The 19,732-nt window shown below is 39.1% G+C and overlaps 1 protein-coding gene across 1 annotated transcript in view; it reads left to right on the top strand.

Annotated features, from left to right (window-relative positions):
* The window catches only part of uggt2 (UDP-glucose glycoprotein glucosyltransferase 2), a 55,125-nt gene extending 35,956 nt beyond the window's left edge, over nt 1-19,169 (top strand). Inside the window, exons 31-41 of the mRNA XM_084725058.1 lie at nt 1,596-1,680; nt 1,838-1,920; nt 2,076-2,156; nt 10,550-10,654; nt 10,778-10,862; nt 12,437-12,619; nt 12,781-12,941; nt 15,166-15,280; nt 15,803-15,919; nt 17,684-17,852; nt 18,733-19,169. Of these exons, the coding sequence (XP_084581184.1) occupies nt 1,596-1,680; nt 1,838-1,920; nt 2,076-2,156; nt 10,550-10,654; nt 10,778-10,862; nt 12,437-12,619; nt 12,781-12,941; nt 15,166-15,280; nt 15,803-15,919; nt 17,684-17,852; nt 18,733-18,755 (1,207 nt within the window). The 3' untranslated portion in view covers nt 18,756-19,169. The remainder of the gene's footprint in view (nt 1-1,595; nt 1,681-1,837; nt 1,921-2,075; nt 2,157-10,549; nt 10,655-10,777; nt 10,863-12,436; nt 12,620-12,780; nt 12,942-15,165; nt 15,281-15,802; nt 15,920-17,683; nt 17,853-18,732) is intronic.
* The last annotated feature ends 563 nt before the right edge of the window (nt 19,170-19,732 follow it).

Here is a 19,732-nt window from a genome sequence, read left to right as displayed (position 1 = left end):
ACTGATGCCATGGCTGAAACATGGCTTGAACTAACCTCAGATAGACGGATCGGTTGAGTAGTTCTGTAAATGCTTATGTAATGTAAATACCTGTACATTATATAAGCATTTTAATAAGTAGTAATGTAGCTATTTGTAGCAATGATTAATGCACAGGCTGAATTTATTGGCCTGAAGGTAGCTTATCAACTGTATCACACTGAAAAGTCTATAAACCAGCATTGAATGATTTTAGATATTAAATGGTCTGGTCCTTGTTCTCCCGTTCCACAGATAAACACTGTCTGTCCTTGGCCTGTGAAGTACAGTTACCAGCACAAGTTTGTTTACATTACATCTCTGTGTCCCTGCTGGCTCACCTGTCAATCAAACGCACACATGGGCCCGCCTGCTCAGAGATTTGGAGCGTTTAACCCTTTAATAAAAGAGAAGCAAAGATCTTGAAAAATATACCAGAAATGCTTTAAAGGGACAGTTTACCCACAAATCAAAAATACATATTTGCCTTCTTACCCATAGTGCTCAATCATTTCAGTGATTTTTTTCAAGCAAAAATGTCAAAGATCTAGTCTCATAAATGCAAGAATTTGCTGCTTTTCTTTGTCATTTATGACAATAAATGAAGATACTTTGGGTTTTGGATTGTTGGTTGGACAAAAGAAGCACGCTGACAAGGTCACTTTGGGCTCTGAGAAATTGTCATGAGCATTTTTTGCAATTTTTTGACAATTTATACACTAAATGAATAACCAATTAATCGTGAAAATATTGTCAGGTTAATCAATAATGAAAATAATTGTTAGTCGCAGTCCTAATCTAGGTATTACCTGAAGGAACTGTATATGTGAACACCATCAGTGTCCCCGGAGCTTATCCTGCCAGCATCCTTGTCCAAAGTGCAACTGAGCCACATGTGAGAATAGAGCAGGTCATTGTCCGGAGCAAAAGGGTGGGCGTGTTGATGATGTTGCACAGTGTGGAGCTGCTTCATACTCTTTTCTGCTTTGCCTTCTACTTTGTTGTTGTTTGCTTGATTTTCATATAGACCCTCTGCCAGTCAATATCAGCCTACACAAGTCGAATTTTTTTTTTACCTCCTGTTTAATGTGTTTCTTCGTCATCTGTGGTGTGAAATTTCATACAGTCAGAGAACATAATAGTGTGCGTCCTGCAAATCTCAGCACGCCACAAAGCGACTCTCCTGTCAGGCAAGCTGATTGGAGTCACACTACCCTCCATTTACATGTTTGAAAGGATGTTGTCAGGGCGGCTGTTTAGCTCAGTTGAGCATCCACCCCATTTATGGAGGCTGTCAGTCCTCTGTAGCGGCCGCTGGTTCGGCTCCCGTCTGTGGCCCTTTGCTGTGTGTCATCCCTTATCTCTTCACCCCCCCTTTCTTGTCTACTCTTCAGCTGTGCTATCAATTAAAGGCAAGAAAAGCCCAAAACACATAACTTTGAAAGGATGTTGTCCAGAGTTCATATGTAAAAGCAGCTTTAGACTAAATAGCTGCAGACACATCTTACAGATTTCATAACAATTGATTTTCACTCACTGTGACAGTAATCATGTTTTTTTCTCTTTCTCCACTTCAGGCATGATGGAACCGATTCCCCAGCAGATGCTGGTGATGTCATTGTTGTGCTGAATAGTTTCCACAGTAAGATCATCAAAGTCAGAGTGAGTTTGTTTCTTGGAGATCTAGATTTCTCATAAAACTGGACAATATTCTACATACACTAAAATGCTCTTCAGCAGGTCACACATTCAGGATGTTGGATTGATTTGATGAAATCGCTGAAAATGTCCTTGTTTTGTGTTTCCTTTCTTATTATAGGTGCAGAAAAAGGCCGATAAGATGAATGAAGATCTTTTAAGTGAAAATAGTGAAAGCAAAGGCATATGGGACTCCATAGCAAGGTGTGTAATTTATTCTTACATACTACTCAAATTTGGTTGGTTTCAGTAGGTTTAAAACCCTCCTCCAGATGACTGACAGAAGCAACTGTGAGCTCATTGATTGGTGGATTCTCTATTGTCCCTCCTGTTTTGTTAATAATGCATTGCGCTTTCAGGAGATCTTATTCCTCCCCTCGACCCAGACTGCACTATTATGCTGTAAGATCTAGTCTTGCAAAAAATATGTGCTTCTGTAGGTATGTGTGTGTGTGCATTTGTGTGTCCCCCACCCCAACACTTCCTAACTGTGTGATCCTGTCTTCTCACTTAATGCTTGCTGTGTGAAGTGTTTGGAGCACTTTTGAGAAAAGGTAGGCAGTGTTGCTGCAAGCCATTTAACACCTGAAACTTCTTTGTCATACTCATTAGCATGCAGTGTTTATTGGTTGCTTTCAGATGCTGCGCTGCTCTCCTAAGTTTTGTAATGAATGAGAATGACTAAATAATATATGCAGGATATGGTAATACTGTAGTGCTGTTAAGTATATTTACATTTTCATGTTTCATTTTGCACTTATTTATTCATTCCAGTGTGATTGCCTGTGCAACATATATGTGTCCATGTATAATTGCATAAAACTACTCTACTACACAAACATCTTGGCCTGTACCCACATACATACAGCCACCCTGCGTTTTAAAACTGTGAATTCAAAAACACTCACTTAGGGAATTCTCCTGGTGGACCTCAGTGCTCAGATGGGTAAGCCCTGAAGCAGCTTGACTGGGAGAAACAGCCTGCCTGATATGAGCCAAAATGTTGTTTAGTTACTGAACTTGTGTGCTGCCTAACGGGGCTCCCCAGCAATGCCACGGTGCTGGAAACTGTTGAACTGCTGATTTAGTACCAGCAGTACAGACTTAATCTCAGTCATAAAACGGTGAACCAGCTCTTTACTCTAACGACCACTTCAGAGGGGTCTTGGGAGTTTGCTCATCCAGTCTAGATATCCTTTAAAGGGATAGTTTGGATTATTTGATGTGGGGTTGTAAACATCAAACTACAAGAGAGGTTGGTCCGCATAGGGCGCTCCAAAATCTTCAATACTGGTTCTTGATATTAATTTCGATTCTGATTTTATAAAATACATTGCAACAAAAGGAAAATTACATTGCACATAATGGCACAATTACTCACTTAAAAGGAAGAAGCTGTTCAAAGACCTAGGAGCAGCTGGAAAAACAGTTACTGTTACTCTGAGCACTTGGATAACTATACTAAAGTGAAGTATGGAGTATCTGATTAATATTGAATTATATAAATAGATATAAATAACTCTCAAATCTCTTTAGGTATTGAAATTTGTGTATCGAATGACAAGGCATTTTTTGATACTCGGATAGTATTGAAGCAATTCGATTGGTACCAGAAAAGTATAGAGGTTCCGATGTCTAGTCCTAGTCGGCCTGTCCGCAGTTAGGAGAAACAGAGAGGAGTACCAGCATGGAAGCTACGCAATGTACTGTTGTGGACAGGATCAGCAGCAAAAGGTATCTTAGCCTCTTTAAAAAGGTCCACTCAAAAAAAAAAAAAAAAAGCAATGTTAGTTTATGTGTTAGTTATATTAAGAATATTTTCACAGCTTTATTTTGCCATTTGACAGCCTTTTCTAACAGGAAACCACCATTACTACCACCACTAACCAAACTCAGTCATTTTGCCTCTCAGAACATGGGGGTTGCTGGTCTTCTGCTGCCTTGATCTGTTTATTTGTGATATAGTGTGACGATACACAGATAATACACTGACTATCAGTAAGTACTTTCCACAATAAGTACATCAAGTGATCCACACTATCCCTTGAAGGGCATTGGAAGGTCTATGACCGTGTGTATGGGGGTGTCTGGCTATTGCTACGAGCCATACAACCCTTGTGCAATGGCAGTAAGACCTGTATCTGTGTTTTCTGCAACAGATCAGGAGTGTTCCTGGTGGGCTTAACCTCAGGGACGAGCTGAGGAGCCAAGAGTAGAATCCTTCATGTTGAAAGGAGTTAATTCAGGTGGTTTGGCTGTCTGATCAGGGAGCTTCCTGGACACTTCCTTTAGACTAGAGGTATTCTAGGCTTGTCCAACTGGGAGGACACCCTGAGGCAGCCCCAAAACAAGCTGAAGAGATTACAGATCCCTCCTGGCCTTGGTTTCTGCTATTAGGAGCTTTAGGGCGTCGTTGGGGAGAACAGCATTTGGGCTTTACAGTATAGCCTGCCTCTGCTGTGAGCAGGCTAGATAAGAAGCTGAAAGTGGTTAGTCAGATGTATGAATAGATTCATAATTGAATGTAATCTTAAGACCATTTCCCATGGTGTGCTTGCATTTGAGTAATGAATCTACTTAGGCCCATAGGTTAAAATAAAATGGTTTCAAGAGACATAACTGCTCCTTAAGTGCCTATGATGTATGAATCTAAAATTTACTTGAATTTCAACTGCATTTGGAGAGAGTACTTACTTTTGGCTCGGTTCCAGCATATCGTCTTCTCAAAACAAGGGTACATAAATCTTCAGCTACTCATCATGTTCAGCAGCAAAGTCTCACAATATCTCCTATACTGTGCTCGATTATTCTCTGTCCAACTGGTCCCACTTCAATAAATGTGCTCTGGAGAGTCCCACTTAGTCCCATTAAAGGGATGGTCCTGATTTTTTAAGTTGGGTTGCATAGGTATATTATTGATAGTCAGTGCATTAACTACAATAGATGGAGGTCGGCACACCTCAGGAGAAGCAGAGAGGAGTACCACCATGAAAACGAAGCTATGTACTGCTGTGAACAGGGTCTGCAGCAAAAGGTATTTTTCCACTTAAAGAAAGGCCCACTCAAAAAAACAAATCAATATCAGTTAAAGTGTGCACTATATTAAGAATATTTTCACTGCCTTACCTTGCCATCAGACAGCCTTTTACACCATGTTCTATGAGGTAAAATAACAGATTCTCCTTAAGGAATCTGATTGGTTTGGAGAGAGTGATATTTGGCTTACATAACGGTGGTTTCCCGTCTGGAAAGGCAGTCAAATGGCAAAGTAAAGCTGCGAAAAAGTTTACTGGCTAAAACACATTTTGTTGTTGACCTTGTCCACAGCAATATGTTGTTTAGCTTCAATGTTGGTACTCCTCTCTGCTTCTACAATCAGGTAGTGTGGCGACCTCCATCTACTGTAGTTACTACACTGACTATCGATAAATACCTCATACACCTCCCTCAAATATCCCAAACTATCCCTTTAACATCCAGTGAAGGCAGCTGATCTCAGCCAAAGTTTGGAAATGATGACTAATTAAAACGACAGGCAGAAAGAAAACACCGAATACAATTTAGTCTGAGAAACAGATGACACATGTCAAAAATAAATATTTACTTGTTTGATAGTTAAACACTCACAAGAAAACACTTTTCTCACTGATAGAACAGTGTTTTTCACAGGACTGCGATAACCTCAGAAAAATATTTTTTAAATGACTGCACGATAAAATAATAGTGTGTGGTTGGCAAATGTAAAGGGTGTTAATATCTCAGCAAAAACATTGTGTACACCTTGACCAGTGATCTTAGTAAAGATGTCTTTCAACCCATTACTTTGTTTATAACCTAAGAAAGCTTTGAGAGGATTTCTTGTAAAGGGTGGGACTGAAGGCCATGCATTGATCTAACAACTTTGAAGAATGTGGATGGATGCGTCAGCGGGCAACAGTAATTTTAAGTGACAGAGTTGTTATAAATTTTCTCATCTTTTAAGAGAGCTTTACCACTGTAGAGTGATAATGGGACTGAGTGAAAATAGATTCCTTCCCTATTCTTTCTTACATGCTCTCCTTTGTTTTGTGATTCCTTTCTTTTGAGCATTCTCTCTTCCTCTGTCTCTGGATGGGAGAAAGATGAGGGAAAGTTGCTCCTTCTTCCTACTCTCAGCCTGGTCTTTTATGTTGCTTTTAGAAATTAGAAACATCATGGCCACACCGGGTGCAGAGCATCAGCGGCTGTGTTACCTGAGGGAGTTATTCAGCTTGTAAACTTCTCCCAAGTAGTCCTAGGACCTTGGAGGGCGGAGCCTTGACCGTTAATATTTATTCAGAGTGAAACCACATAATAGGCAGGGGTGGTTTACAGCATGTATTTGCTCATCCTCATCTCTCAAATCTCAGACAGTAAACTGTGTGTTTACTGTCTGAGATTTGAGAGATGAGGATGGTTTTGTCTGTGGCTTTGTACATGCTGGGGCTCAGTAGGGTCAAAAGCAAAACATGTCCTGCAGACCACATAGCTCAGAGGATAAACTGAATTGCAGAGCAGTAAGTTGTTGTAATGAGGCCGCTTCCCGTGGTGGAGAAACTGGTTGTGGTTTTATCTGTCTGTTTATTTGTGTTGGTAGATACAGCGTGGGGAAGGAATGAAGCAGTGCCTGTAATTTGATTTGGGGTTTTTTTACATGCAGTTTAGTTGTTTTTCTGTGATGGACATGTTGTAATTTTCTTTTCTTCCTTCTTGGCAAAATATTTTCTTTGTGATTAAAACTTGTTTGTTGGTTACTGTTTTGGATGGTTTGGGGTTTGATTTTTAGCTTCACAGTACATCTTAAGGGTGTCAGCATACCAGAAATGTAGTAGTCAATACCAATACCAATGAAATTCCATAATTCTCAGTACCCAATTTGATACTGTGGTAAAAAAACAAAAAAAAAAAACAATAATAAAATTCAGCTGTTGTTATTTTTCTTTGCCACCTGAAATAAATGCTCTTTTTAGTCTCTAGCACAAAACACTAATGAGGGTATTTGTTAAGTCTAACAAGAATCACTGTCAGGGTCATATGTTACCATGCCTGGAAAGTAATGGAGACCAAAAGTTATTTCTGCAGCTGAACTTTGAATATTAGTTGATCATAAAGTACAAGTAGTTTAAATTTACTGACATGGAGACAGACCTTTTGTCTGGAAATTTATTTAAAACTATAATGTTATAGTTTTATGACAGATTATAAAGACTCGAACGGTAAGGAATCTCACATTAGTCGTCTCACATTAGTCTAAACACAGTAGCCTTTTGCATTCATGTAATATTAACACAAATTGAAACTGACCTCAAATTCTTTGAATAAATCTGGATGTCTGTCTTTGTGGGCTCGGCTAACTTGGATGTGTTTTTTTCCTTTTGTCTGAAATGTTCAGTGGCAATTCTTGCATTCTGTTTTTTTGCAAATGTATTATTATTACCTGATGATGTGACTGGAATGCAGAGTATTTTCGATACAGACTATTACTGATTTTCTTGTCGATGAGTTGAGGCGGAGCTGCAGCTGCACTTTTCATTCCACTGTCTTCAACTATCTTGTCTCGTTGGCGTTCTTCTGCCTTTGGCATTTAACAGCAGACTAGAACACTTGTAGGCGTAAATGCTGCGTTCGCCAGATCTGGAAGAATTGCATCCCCGCTACGTACGGTACTGTAGAAAAATGAGTACCCTCATGTTTTCAGAATTTTGGCATTTACTTGGTACTGAAGCATCAGTTCTTGTGACATTTCCAGTATGTATGTCCTATACATCGACTATCTGTCTGTTGGTCTTTTTCTCTGCTCACTGGCACACATCTTGATGCTTATTTCTTTGTATGATCTCCACACATATGTTAGAAAATGATTTTGCTCATTCTACTGAGTTGGACGAAAAACAGAAGTAGAGTTTTGTCTGGTTAGTGCCGTCCACTGCTCAGGATTTACTCACAGCTTTGTTGATCATTCCAGAGGTCCAGATTATCTCGAGTGAGTCAGCCAAACGAGCTCTCACCTGACCCTCTAAAGCTGCTTATCTGGGGGGGCCCCACTGTAGTGCTGGAGGCCCTTCATAATGGCTGGCTTAGTCATGGCAGGCAGTTGGTATCCCCAGACTATACAGATGTGCTGTGACTCCCCAGAAGCCAACTGCTCAACTACAGACAGAGAATGGTGCTTTGGTTTGAAAAGGAGTGCAGGGAGAGAAATGCATTACATTTTTCAGCGGAACAGACCACAAATTCCACCGAAATGGTCATAAAGGTTTGCGCAATGTCCCGGGCCGTCATTGAGTTTGTGTTTGGATGTGACTTGCCTACCAGTCAGTTTCTTGTTTGTGTGTGTCACAGTTGGTTTTAGAGGACATGTAGAGACAAACAGTATGCTCCCTCCTGTCCCTTCACACCTCCCTCTCACTCACTGGTGTCTTCTTGGAGCCTCGGGGCCGAGGCTGTGGACGTGATTGAGTGAAGGAGAGACACTCCTTCACTCATCAGCAGTCTGTTGCAGACAAGGACACACAGTTTGACTGCAGACATACATACCCTCCAGCACAAGTCCTGATTTTTGTCCACTAAATGTGTTTTGCATTATGAGCCACTGCTCTTCAGTAGTGTTAAGGGTGTGTTGCTGTGTACATAGGTGTGGAGAGTGTCGTGTCAACATAAAAACATTTTAGTTAATGTAGTCGGTAACTTGTCAGTAAAACTTTTTTAATTTCAATAGATTTAAGTGATAGTTAATTCAATCCGATTAGTAATGGACTGGCTTGATAGGCACTGCTTTTTGTGCAGGCAAGTTGTGTAAAATGCTGCTTCAGGCTATTTTTTTTCCCTAAGGCGCAGTGAGGACTTTTATTTGCACGCTGGTTCGGTATTTAGGTTGCCAAACTCATGTTTCATGTTTTGCACTGTGCACCCATGTTCTGTGCTCTTTCCATCACGTTTCATGAATCCACACCTATATTACTTTGAAAAATCACACATCTCCCTGTTTAATGTTTTGCTAACCTGCCTTCACATTTGAGATAGTGGAAGTAGCAAATCTGGCAATTTAATTGATGAAGGAACTATCAATTATCAAAATTGTGGTGAATACAATAAAAATAAAAATGAATACATTTTTTGACTGTCAATTTTCTGACTAATTGTTGAAACACTGCTTTATGCAGTACAAATAAACAGTGTTAAAGATGTTAATATCCTCAGGAGACACAGTTCATTTACAGTTTCATAAAACAAATTAACTTCTTTTTCTTTCCTCTGAGCATTAACTCCCTCAGGTTAATTTAGTCTCACCAGTTCTGTCTCTGTATCCTTATCCAACAACACCAGGTTACCAGGGCAACAGCCGTGTGTGTCTAAAGGTCTGGCAAAATGTTGCCCGCAGCACTGCATTTTTAATTGCAATATGATGTGTTAGAGCAGAGTCATGACTATTCATGAATGTTTTGTTTAAATTATGCAACTACATAGAGCAGCCATTCTCAAATTTTAGAATGCTGCAGCCCAATCTGAAAATCTTCTGCAGACCACCCAAACCTTTAATCACAACTCAGATCAATTCATGAGACTAAGACACTGTGTTTCCCTACATATGTCGCATTTCATAAACAGAACAATTCTATGTGAACTTGAACATACAGCAATGCAGTGAAAATTTGAACGTTTGCGTATCTTTCCATTTTAACTCTTGTCCTGCTAGTGACGAGGTATTCTGTCACCTATGAAGATGATGAGATATGAGATATGTTACAGTGTTTATGTGAGGGTTAGGGTTACCGATTATGGTGTGACAAATAAAGAATAACACATGATTTGAATCCCATAGCTTTGGTTAAAACTACTTTTTTTCTTTATTTATTGTACTGTAATACACCACTTGTATTGTTATTTATACAGTAACGATATGTGGAATATCATAATTTCTAAAGCCCTAAATATGATGACCACAAGACTTTCAGCATTAAATATGATTAAAAAGAAATGAATGGGCTGCTGTATGTTAAACATACAACTCTACACTAGATCTTCTGTTTGCTTTAGTTCTTATCTCTATATCTTTGGATTGTGCCCAAAATAAGACATTTGAGATTGTCATTTTGGGCTTTGGGAAACACGGATCATCATTTTCACCGTATTCCAACACATTAAAGACCAAACAAAGATTAATCATTAAAATAATCAGCAATGAAAATAATCATTGGTTGCAGCGCTACTCTACTTGTCTCCCTTCAGGACTTTCTGCACTGCAACCAAACTGTCAGTATGTCATGGTGGAGAGAGAGCACGGCTTTTAAAAGGGAGGAGAGGAGCTGAAATGATTGGGCATGATTGTGACCAATTGTAACACAGTTAATGATGACGTATGACAGTGCATTTTTGCAACTTATGACCTATTCACTCATGGTGCAGCACATGAATCTGGTCACAAAAATAACGAAGTGTGTGGAAAATAGTGCACTTTAGCACACTTTGTACTCTGCAGTGTGATTTCACTAAATGAAGCCTGATGTGTTTCATTTCTCTACTGTTACCAAAAACTCTTCCCATTTAGAAGTTAACAGCAGGAGGAGAGCTGAACAGTTGTTCAGAGCTTTGCCATTTCCATCATTATTGTTTCATTTAAATAAAACACCTCAGTTGCTGCACAGTATTGCATGGTTTGTTTGAAAGTATTTTCTGCTGGTTGTTATAGCTGATATTACTCCTGGCTCTACAAAAGCATGGTGGCTAGTGGCCTAGTTCTGATTTACTGTCACTATATGAAAAGTATGCATCAATCAAAACACCAGAAACTCATGTATTATGGTCTCATTTACAGCATCACAGGTGGCGGCTCCAAGAAGGATGATGCAGAGAAGAAGACAGAGGATGTTCTAAACATATTTTCTGTGGCGTCGGGGCATCTGTATGAGCGCTTTCTGAGGTGAGTCGCTCTCACTTCACACACACTCACTCGCATGCTTGTAATACTTTTCAGGCCCTACATGTTACTTTCCTTTCAGCCCTCATCCTCAAACTGATTCTTCACTCTGTCTGTCTGTTTCAGAATAATGATGTTGTCCGTCCTTCGGCATACAAAAACACCTGTCAAGTTCTGGTTCCTCAAGAATTACCTCTCTCCCTCTTTCAAGGTATTTCCTTCACTTCATGATTCCATACAAGCATTCTTTATTTCATCCTCATTCAGAAAAACTTGCTCCAAGGTCTTCAGAGATGCATTTAAGCAAAGAAAATATCTGTGCATGTTTCCTCTTTTGTAATCGTGTCTTTAATCCAAGATTTCCCTGCAGGGATGAATCTATATTCAGTGCCCTCTGTGGCATATGTTCAATGAAAAATTTGCTCAAGGGATGTGAAACAAAACCATTTGCATTTTTAATATTAATTACATTTTTAGTGAATGCAAGTTTATTTATTCAGTATGTTCAGATGTCTTGCACTATATTTTATACCACTGATAGTCAGCCTTGCATTGTGATTTGACAGGCATTTTTCTGCCAAAAGAGTGTCAATATCTCTGAATACAATGACTCTACCTCATCTGCTATTTTATGGTAATAACATAGTCATCTATCAGGGGCTGGCCCTCAGATAAGCCACACACACTAACCAATATTATCTGTTTTCTATGGGACAGAATTTCACAATATCTTATCTGTCACTTTATGGAAATTTACATGTTCAGAATGTTTTTTCCACAGAATCAAGAGCCGCACAATAAGTTTAATATAAATCTTGATCATGATTTTGGGTTCTCACAACTGAATTAGCATAACTGACTATGATACTGACATGTAAAAGGCATACTCCACTCATAACAAACTGTGCTGCATATCAAATCAAGTGCTCCCTAACAGCCACCCTGCAGCAGCAGCCTGTACATAATTTCCTGGATGTTGGGGCAGAGTAGAAGAGTAACATACAACAGAAAGCAGATGGGCAAAAAAATCAAAATGGCATGTGCAGAAAGCGAACAGCTAGTCCCTTGAAAGAGAGAGATTATGGATGTGAAAGCGATGCTCTGTTGATTTGATTCTGGGTAAATAGTTTTGGTACAATTTTATTTATATTTTGCTTCTAGGAGATGCGCTGTGTGTAAGGACGAGTCTTATTTTGATGCACAGTGTGTGAAAGTGCAATAAAAAATATTTTGTCCCTGAAGTCAATGAATAATCGTAATTCTCAATGATAATCAAGATGATCATGATTGTCATTATGGCCATAATTGTGCAGCCCTAACAGAACCTTCCCACTAGGGCTGAACGATTCTTGATAAAATGTTAATCTCAATTTTTCTCCCTAAGAATGAAGATCACAGTTCTCTCACACATGATTCTCTCAATATGTGCAATATCTTGGTGTTGGGCATTTGTGCAATAATTGGATGTCAGGGATTTGCTGGGAAATAAGTGCATGTCGGGCATTTGTATAATATTTTGTATAGGACTCTTGTGGAACTATTTGCATTTAGGGCATCATGCAATACACTTGTGTGCATGCTTTTTTGAGGTGTTTAGGTCAGAGGCTGATACTGTATGTTAATTGTGTTCTCTGGAGTGTCCAAGGCAGATTTCACCTCAGAGACAATAAGGGCTTGTTTGCCTGCCTGTACCCCAATTTTGCACATTTCTTAAATATTAAGTTACTCAAAAATGTGTTGTGTTTGATTTCCTTAACCTCTGGTGTTCATTTTTGGTGCGATTAGGAAACCATCTCTCACATGGCTGAGTCGTATGGCTTTCAGTATGAGTTGGTACAGTACAAGTGGCCCCGTTGGCTCCACCAGCAGACTGAGAAGCAGCGCATAATTTGGGGATACAAGATCCTCTTCCTGGATGTGCTGTTCCCCTTGGCTGTAGACAAGATCATCTTTGTGGATGCCGACCAGGTGAGGATCAGTTTGAACTGACATAGGTGAGAGAGCTGCATGTAAGTGTGAGACTGAATGTAAAAGGACTCGTCTGTATCAGAGCCGGCGGTGGTGTGAAGATTGGATGAGATGTTCAACACCAGTGAAAATGTTGTTGATGTTCTCCGTCTCTCTCACAGATAGTTCGTGCTGATCTGAAGGAGCTGAGGGATTTAGACCTGGAGGGGGCTCCTTATGGCTACACGCCATTCTGTGATAGCCGCCGAGAGATGGAAGGCTATCGCTTCTGGAAAACTGGCTACTGGGCCTCACATCTAGGACACAGGAAATACCACATCAGGTATACTTCGTTCAAAAACTGAAATTGAACATAGCAGCACAAACTGTTCTGAACCCCTGGCAAAGATAGGAAAGACTATATCTTTCAGTCTGTTGTATTTTTTAGGGAAAATGAAGGTAACCACTTCTGGCAAGATAGGTGGCAGAGTAAATCCATGCATTTAAATATATCAGTATTCAGAACATTGTGCTTCTAGAGCCACCATCTTCCTTGTAGGCCATTCACCCAGTGTATTTAGGCGGGGACATTCATGACTTGCCTCTGTGAGGCAGAATGAAAGGAGTTACAAAAAAAATAGAAGTCTAAAAGAAGCCATACTGCAAAAAGCAGTCATGAAAATACATCTGTACATTATGGCTTCACTTCAGTAAATCATCTAGAGGAACTATTCATTAGTTTGCATGAGTGCAAGTGTTAGTTCTTCCCAATTCCCACATATGACAGAGAAGGAGGGAGAACTTTATTTTTGGATTCTTGCATTTAGAAGCTGGAAGTGCTTATAGTTGTTTTCATTATTTTTTTCTTCAATCTATCTGGATCTCAGAAACTGGAGGTCAGTCAGAAAGCTAAACCAGGATTTTCTAAACTTTTACATGCCAAAACCCCCCAAATAGTATTAGCTAATGGCTGGGACCCCCTTTTGTTTTGCATCTTTAAAAACCCATTGACAATATTGCGGCAAAAAAGCCCTTCTGAATATATTTCTTGACTTTTATTAATGCAATAATGTTACATTAAAAAAAATATATATCGATTAAAAATGATATTTTACAGTGGTACACATAATAGTAAAAATATAATTTTATTTACACATGTATTTATTGTAGCATTTCCCCTCATCTTCTCTCTTTGCTAAGGCTCCCCCTGACAGGGCCTCGGCTCTCACTTTGAAAATCATGGAGCTAAACCTTTCACGTAGTTTTAAAATCTCACCCCACTCATTTAGTTGCCTGAATAAGAAACACCTCAAACATTTTTGAATTGTCCAAGTTAAATTATTTTCCCCAGATTCTTTTCCACTAGCTAAAATCAAATCTATACTAGTATTGAAGTATTGAACAAAATATTAATATTGCAGATGTGAATTAAACTTTTTCTTACTAGGATAATAAAATCAATTAGCTTTTTCGGTCCACTAGATGGTGCTGACTTTTTTTTTTTCTGTTGAGGTCAGCAGAGGTGGTCGTTTTTCTGTCTGCTTGATAAAATAAATAAAAATGACCAAAGTAAGACTGAAAACTTTACTTCAGATTAAACAGATGTTGACAAAGAAATATTTTGAGGATTTTGGAATTGAAAAAGTAATAAATCAAAATGTGATATGCAGCATATTACAATAACATAAGTCAGTCAAGTCAAATTTTATTTGTCTAGTCCAAAATCTCAGTTTGCCTCAGGGGACTTTACTATCAGTACAGTGTGTGACATACTGTGCTGTAGACCCTGGAAAGAGAAAGGAACCCACCCCCCCAAAAAAAATCCTTTAACAGGGGGAAAAAAATGGAGGAGAGGATGGATTCCTCTGCCAGCGCAAAATGTTTAAAATCACAATAATATCATATCATGACTCAAGTATTGTGATGATATTGTATCATAGGGCCTCAGGTGATTCCCACCCCTAATCATGACTACGTGGCTACACTTCGCCACAGCACTGTGTTCCTCCAGTTTCCATGGTGATTGGACCCCACCATATTTTTGTGTGTGGCCACAGTACATATTAAATCAAGCACCACATATGAAAAGAAAAGCTCCATTTAAGGCACGTGGCACTTAGTTCTCCCTCTGTCAATGTGATGGCCAATAGTGTAACAGCCAGTGGCCGAACAGAGAGAAGAGAACTCTCCACTTTACCACTGGCCAACGAGGACGCAGAAAAAGAGAATCAGAAAACCAGAGTGGTTTGATGGGATGCCAGTGTGCTGCTTAGCTCTGTGTGGCAGGACAAAGGCAGTGAGGGTGAAAGATCAGCATCAGTGAGCTGAGGGAAAACAGAAGGTAGTGAATATCCTCTGGCAAACTTCGAGCTGATAAGTGGAACTACATAGTCTACACTGCTGGGTTTATTAACACGCCATGTTATGTAGGTACAATTATCTGAATATGCCTGGGGTATTTATCTTTATTGAGTCATCATTTTTATTTTTATTATGTCGCTCCTCTGAGCTTTCCCTCACACCTGCTTTCTCTGCTTTCTCTCCATATCCCCCTATATTTCAACCAGCGCTCTGTATGTAGTCGATTTGAAGAAGTTTCGGAAAATCGCAGCCGGGGACAGATTACGAGGCCAGTACCAAGCCCTGAGCCAAGACCCCAACAGTCTGTCCAACCTGGACCAGGTATGTAACTCAGAGATGACGTCATTGCAGGATATGATGCAGAGTTTGTTCTTTCAGCACCTACGAGACTTAATATGAATGTAGTAATATATTAAATCGTGCAATATTGCAAAAGAAATGTCTCAAAGTGATGATATCTACCGCAATATTACATGGTTATAATTGATTTATTTTATTAATAATTTTATTTTATAAAAGGACTGCTACTGATTGCTGTATTTTTTTGTTTTGCATTTACACATACATAATTCAAACGTTCATTGCCAAAGACAACTCTTTTTTTTTGCATATGCTAAGGTTGTGGCTGGCTACTTTTATTTTAATTTGTAGTAGAAGGAAAACAAAAACACTTTCAGTTAAGAGGAAAAACAAACTTTACACCAACAAAAAACACATCAGATTTATTTTTTTAATTAAATTTTTTTTCAGTTAGTGGACTGTTTGTTGTGGTATTATCGTACCTGTAGTTTTTGCTCATTTTACAGCCCTAATATTTAATCTCTTGTTTTCTGATATTTTTAGGACCTTCCTAACAACATGATCCACCAGGTGGCCATCAAGTCTCTTCCACAGGAGTGGCTGTGGTGTGAGACGTGGTGTGATGACACTTCCAAACTCACAGCTAAAACTATTGACCTGGTGAGTCCCAGAGCTGTTACATCTGACTATAGATACTAATAAATATAATAATATGGGAAAGTTAACTGTTGTACCTGTGAAATGCTGAATAATCATCATCAAATAATTTTTTTCCCTCTCATTTATATCTGTAGGTCCCTTTTGGCTTATTTTAATTCTCCATTTGCGTATCGAAACATGCCGTTAATCCAGTGGTTTTCAAAGTGTGGGGTACAGAGCCACTGCAGGTGGGGCGTGTGGTTGATCAAGGGAAAAATATGAAGTGAAACTAAGATGAATGCGTATGATTTACAGTGAAGGGTAGTGTTACTTTTAAAACAATTGCAAGTTTACTGCCATTAAAAAGTAACTTCTTATATTACAGCACTACCTACTGAGAAAAGTAACCTGTTATAGGACTTTTATATTACCAAAAACGAGAACCCCTTTGCGATTCTTTGCTCATGATCACCCAACGAGTTTTTTTTTGTGATTCACTCTTTTATAACTCAGCAGAAGTTTTTCAAACTGTGTGTTGGATAGTCAGTTTCTCTGATAAGACCTCAGAGACGAAAAAGCCTCTCCACAGATGCACTGGATGGTGTTGGAATATTGACTAGAAGAAAGATTTGATCACAGGGCGTTTGTTCAGTACATCCATCTTGAGACCCAACATGAGATGCTCCACGATTTCAGTGTCCACCGAGACTGTAGACTGCATCTGCTACGTTCAGAGTTTCCTCTGGGGACACGTGCAGTCAGGGTTTGTTTTTACAGTGGTGGAAATACAGTAAAATTGTAATGGATTGCCATTTGAAAACATAACGAAATAACTGAATACTTGAGTAGCAAAACTAACGCATTATGTTGTTCATTACAACAAAAAAAAGTAATCTGAAGTAATCTGTGAATTGAAGATTATATCTGCACTACACCCTTTTAGAAAGTATAAAAATATCCTATATTGTTTTCCTGATGAGATGAAATAACCTGTTAATATGTTTTTAGTAAGATGCATCGAGATAAAAGGTAATGCAGAAATGGCAGTAAAAATAGTCTGGAAGTTCACATATGCACGAATTAACTATCGTTGTCTATTGTGAATTGAGCAACGATGGTTTGTAAATTTTAAAAAGTGGATCCCCAGAAGGAAGATTGTGAAACACTGCTTACCTGTTATCCACAACACTGGTTATGTAGAGAAAATAAACAAGATGCTGAGGCTATCATGCTGACCTTTATTTCATTAATTTTTTTTTTTTCAGTTGCTTCCCCAATTATTGTCAATGATTTTCAAGAAAATGTGGAGTGGGGGGGCATGAACCTTTAAGAGGAGCATGCCAGAAAAATTTTAGAAGCACTGTGTTAATTGAAAAAATATTTTTAAACCACTTTTCTGCACTAAGCTCTCAGCTTTGTTGGTTGTAATAGTGAACTAGTGCAGCACTGAAAAGCAGGAGCACATTCTCAGCCATTAATGTCCATGAGGCACTTGGCATTTAGGAGACAACTGAGGAGCAATCCTGTAGTCTCCTAAACTAATTTAGAGAATTACTGGACGGGCTCCAGTAGACTGGAATAAGAAGCATTGTCTCATTGTGGTATAGGACACCACTTGGTAATTCAGACACAAGACATGGGCTAATGTCCATTTAACAGAATTGGAAATCAAATTAGGTGCAAATGGCCGCCACAGACAGCGCTGGGAATGGCAATATGACTTGTTGGGAGAAAGTGGCTACTGGTGGCGTGAGTGATTAGTTGCGTCTGCTTTTTCCGTTGCAGTGCAATAACCCGAAGACCAAGGAGCCCAAGCTAACGGCCGCAGCGAGGATCGTGCCCGAGTGGGTCGAATATGACAACGAGATAAAACAGCTACTGAGGCGTGTCCAGGAACAGGAGGACACGACGACGCGAAAAAAACAGACTCCATCTGCTTCACAACATAAAAAAGGTTAGAGAAGAAAGAAAAAAATGATTTATTTTTCATGTTTATAGGGTTTGAGAATTTTATAAGCAAGGTGGGAAATTAACTTTTTAAACTGCCAGCCACAGACACATTAAAGGAGAAACATGCAGCATCTACATGCCCAAAAATTAGTACATCAGTCCAAATAACGAGTTGGATCCATAGATAGTGTATTAAATAGGTGATTTATTTTGAGTTGTTTCCCCCCACCCCCTCCTCCACAGGCAGACTACAGAAACACTGCAGAACAACTTCAAGTCCTACACTGTAAGTTGATCAGCTGTTTAAAACTGTCAGTTGTCTGTCAGTGTAAAGCTAAGTCCAAAACAAAAGCCCACTCTGATAATACGCGCTCTGGAGTTTGAGCTCAGTGATTGTCTTCCAGACTTTACACTTTATTAATGATTTCTTACGACTCATAAACAGACGCTTAATCATTTGCCAAACATTCAGCCTTTATTTGAACTCTAATTAAAGTGAAACAGACAAACAGCAACACATTATGGGCTGGAACAAAAGTTTCAAAGGAGGTGAACGCAGCTAGAGCATTGTTGTCAGAAAAGTGAGTATTTCAACTTAACACGTTTCCTTAATCGTTGATGACATATGGTAGTATTATGATTTATTACAGTATATATGTCAGAGTTCTCCTTTAATGTTTAGATTCACCAGTCATTCAATGGCAAATCATTATCCTGTGGCTGGTCCTAATTTCCCACCATATTTCTAAGACAAACTGTGTCTCTCTGCTCCTCTTGCATGATCAACCTTTTTCTTGGGCACATTTTTATCACCGAGCTCATTTTCATTATTTCTTTTCCAACATTATCTCACCCCCCCCCCCCCCTCCCTCTCTGCACTGCAGACAACCAGCGTGATGAACTTTAGTGACTGCCAGCACCACGCTGAAGAGGAAGGAGGCAGCTCCTTTTGCATGCAGGCCACCTGTGTAGCTTGAAGACAGACAATTCCATCTAAACATAGCCATGGAGTGTTACATCCCCAGCCAGAGAAGGATGTGATATTTTCCGAGATGCCATAGCTGCTCCTGCAGTCAATACGTCTTACTAATTTAACACGTGATCTAAGTGTTAACTGCCAACTGTGAACCTGTGGTGTGTCATCAGAACTACAGTCAGGTTAGTGTGTGGTTACCAGTGGATGAAGTAAACACAAAAAGAGTAGAGGGGTGACGTTGGTCAAAGCACTCTCATTAGGTTTGTGTACGAGAATAAATAGTTGGCATATATTGCACTGATAATGTATGCAAAGAATCAAAGGAGAAGGCACATTTCTTAGAAATTTAGGTATTCTTAATTTGACTATGCATTGAGTGAAATACCCAAGCCAAAGTTGTGACTGACATAAAGCGAGTTGTGTTTTTAAATTTAACAACCCTCTGCAAAGTTGTTGCATTAGAACTTAGGGACTGACTGATTATTATTGTCATTTTTATTTTTGTTGAACGGAGGGTAGTCTGACTCTTTTGGGAGAGATGTTGACAGTCTTCTGATTTTTTTTTTTTTTTTTTTTTGTCTTACTCCATAAATCTATTTTAGCTCATCTTTCCATTTAAGGATTACTATGTAAAAAAGAGATTAAAGAGTCACATCAGGAAACTTGTTTTTCAGGTTTTGTATAGGGATAGGGATGCATGATATTGGATTTTTGCCAAGTTCCTTTATGCAGATATTCGATATGCTGGCATATTTTTTCTCCATCTAACTGCAGAGAACACAACAGGGCGATTTCACAGACAGGACTTGGATTAATCCAGGAGAAAGTTTTAATCTGTATGAGTTAAACTAGCACATTTATGTAGCTTTGATGAACAAGGCTTAAATTTGGAGTCCTGGAGAAACGAA

The sequence above is a fragment of the Lutjanus erythropterus genome, chromosome 8 (genome assembly GCF_056507025.1).
Source record: "Lutjanus erythropterus isolate fLutEry1 chromosome 8, fLutEry1.hap2, whole genome shotgun sequence".
NCBI lineage: Eukaryota > Metazoa > Chordata > Actinopteri > Lutjaniformes > Lutjanidae > Lutjanus > Lutjanus erythropterus.
The sequence above is the reverse complement of the archived record's forward strand: the minus strand, read 5'-3'. Positions and strand labels throughout refer to the sequence as shown.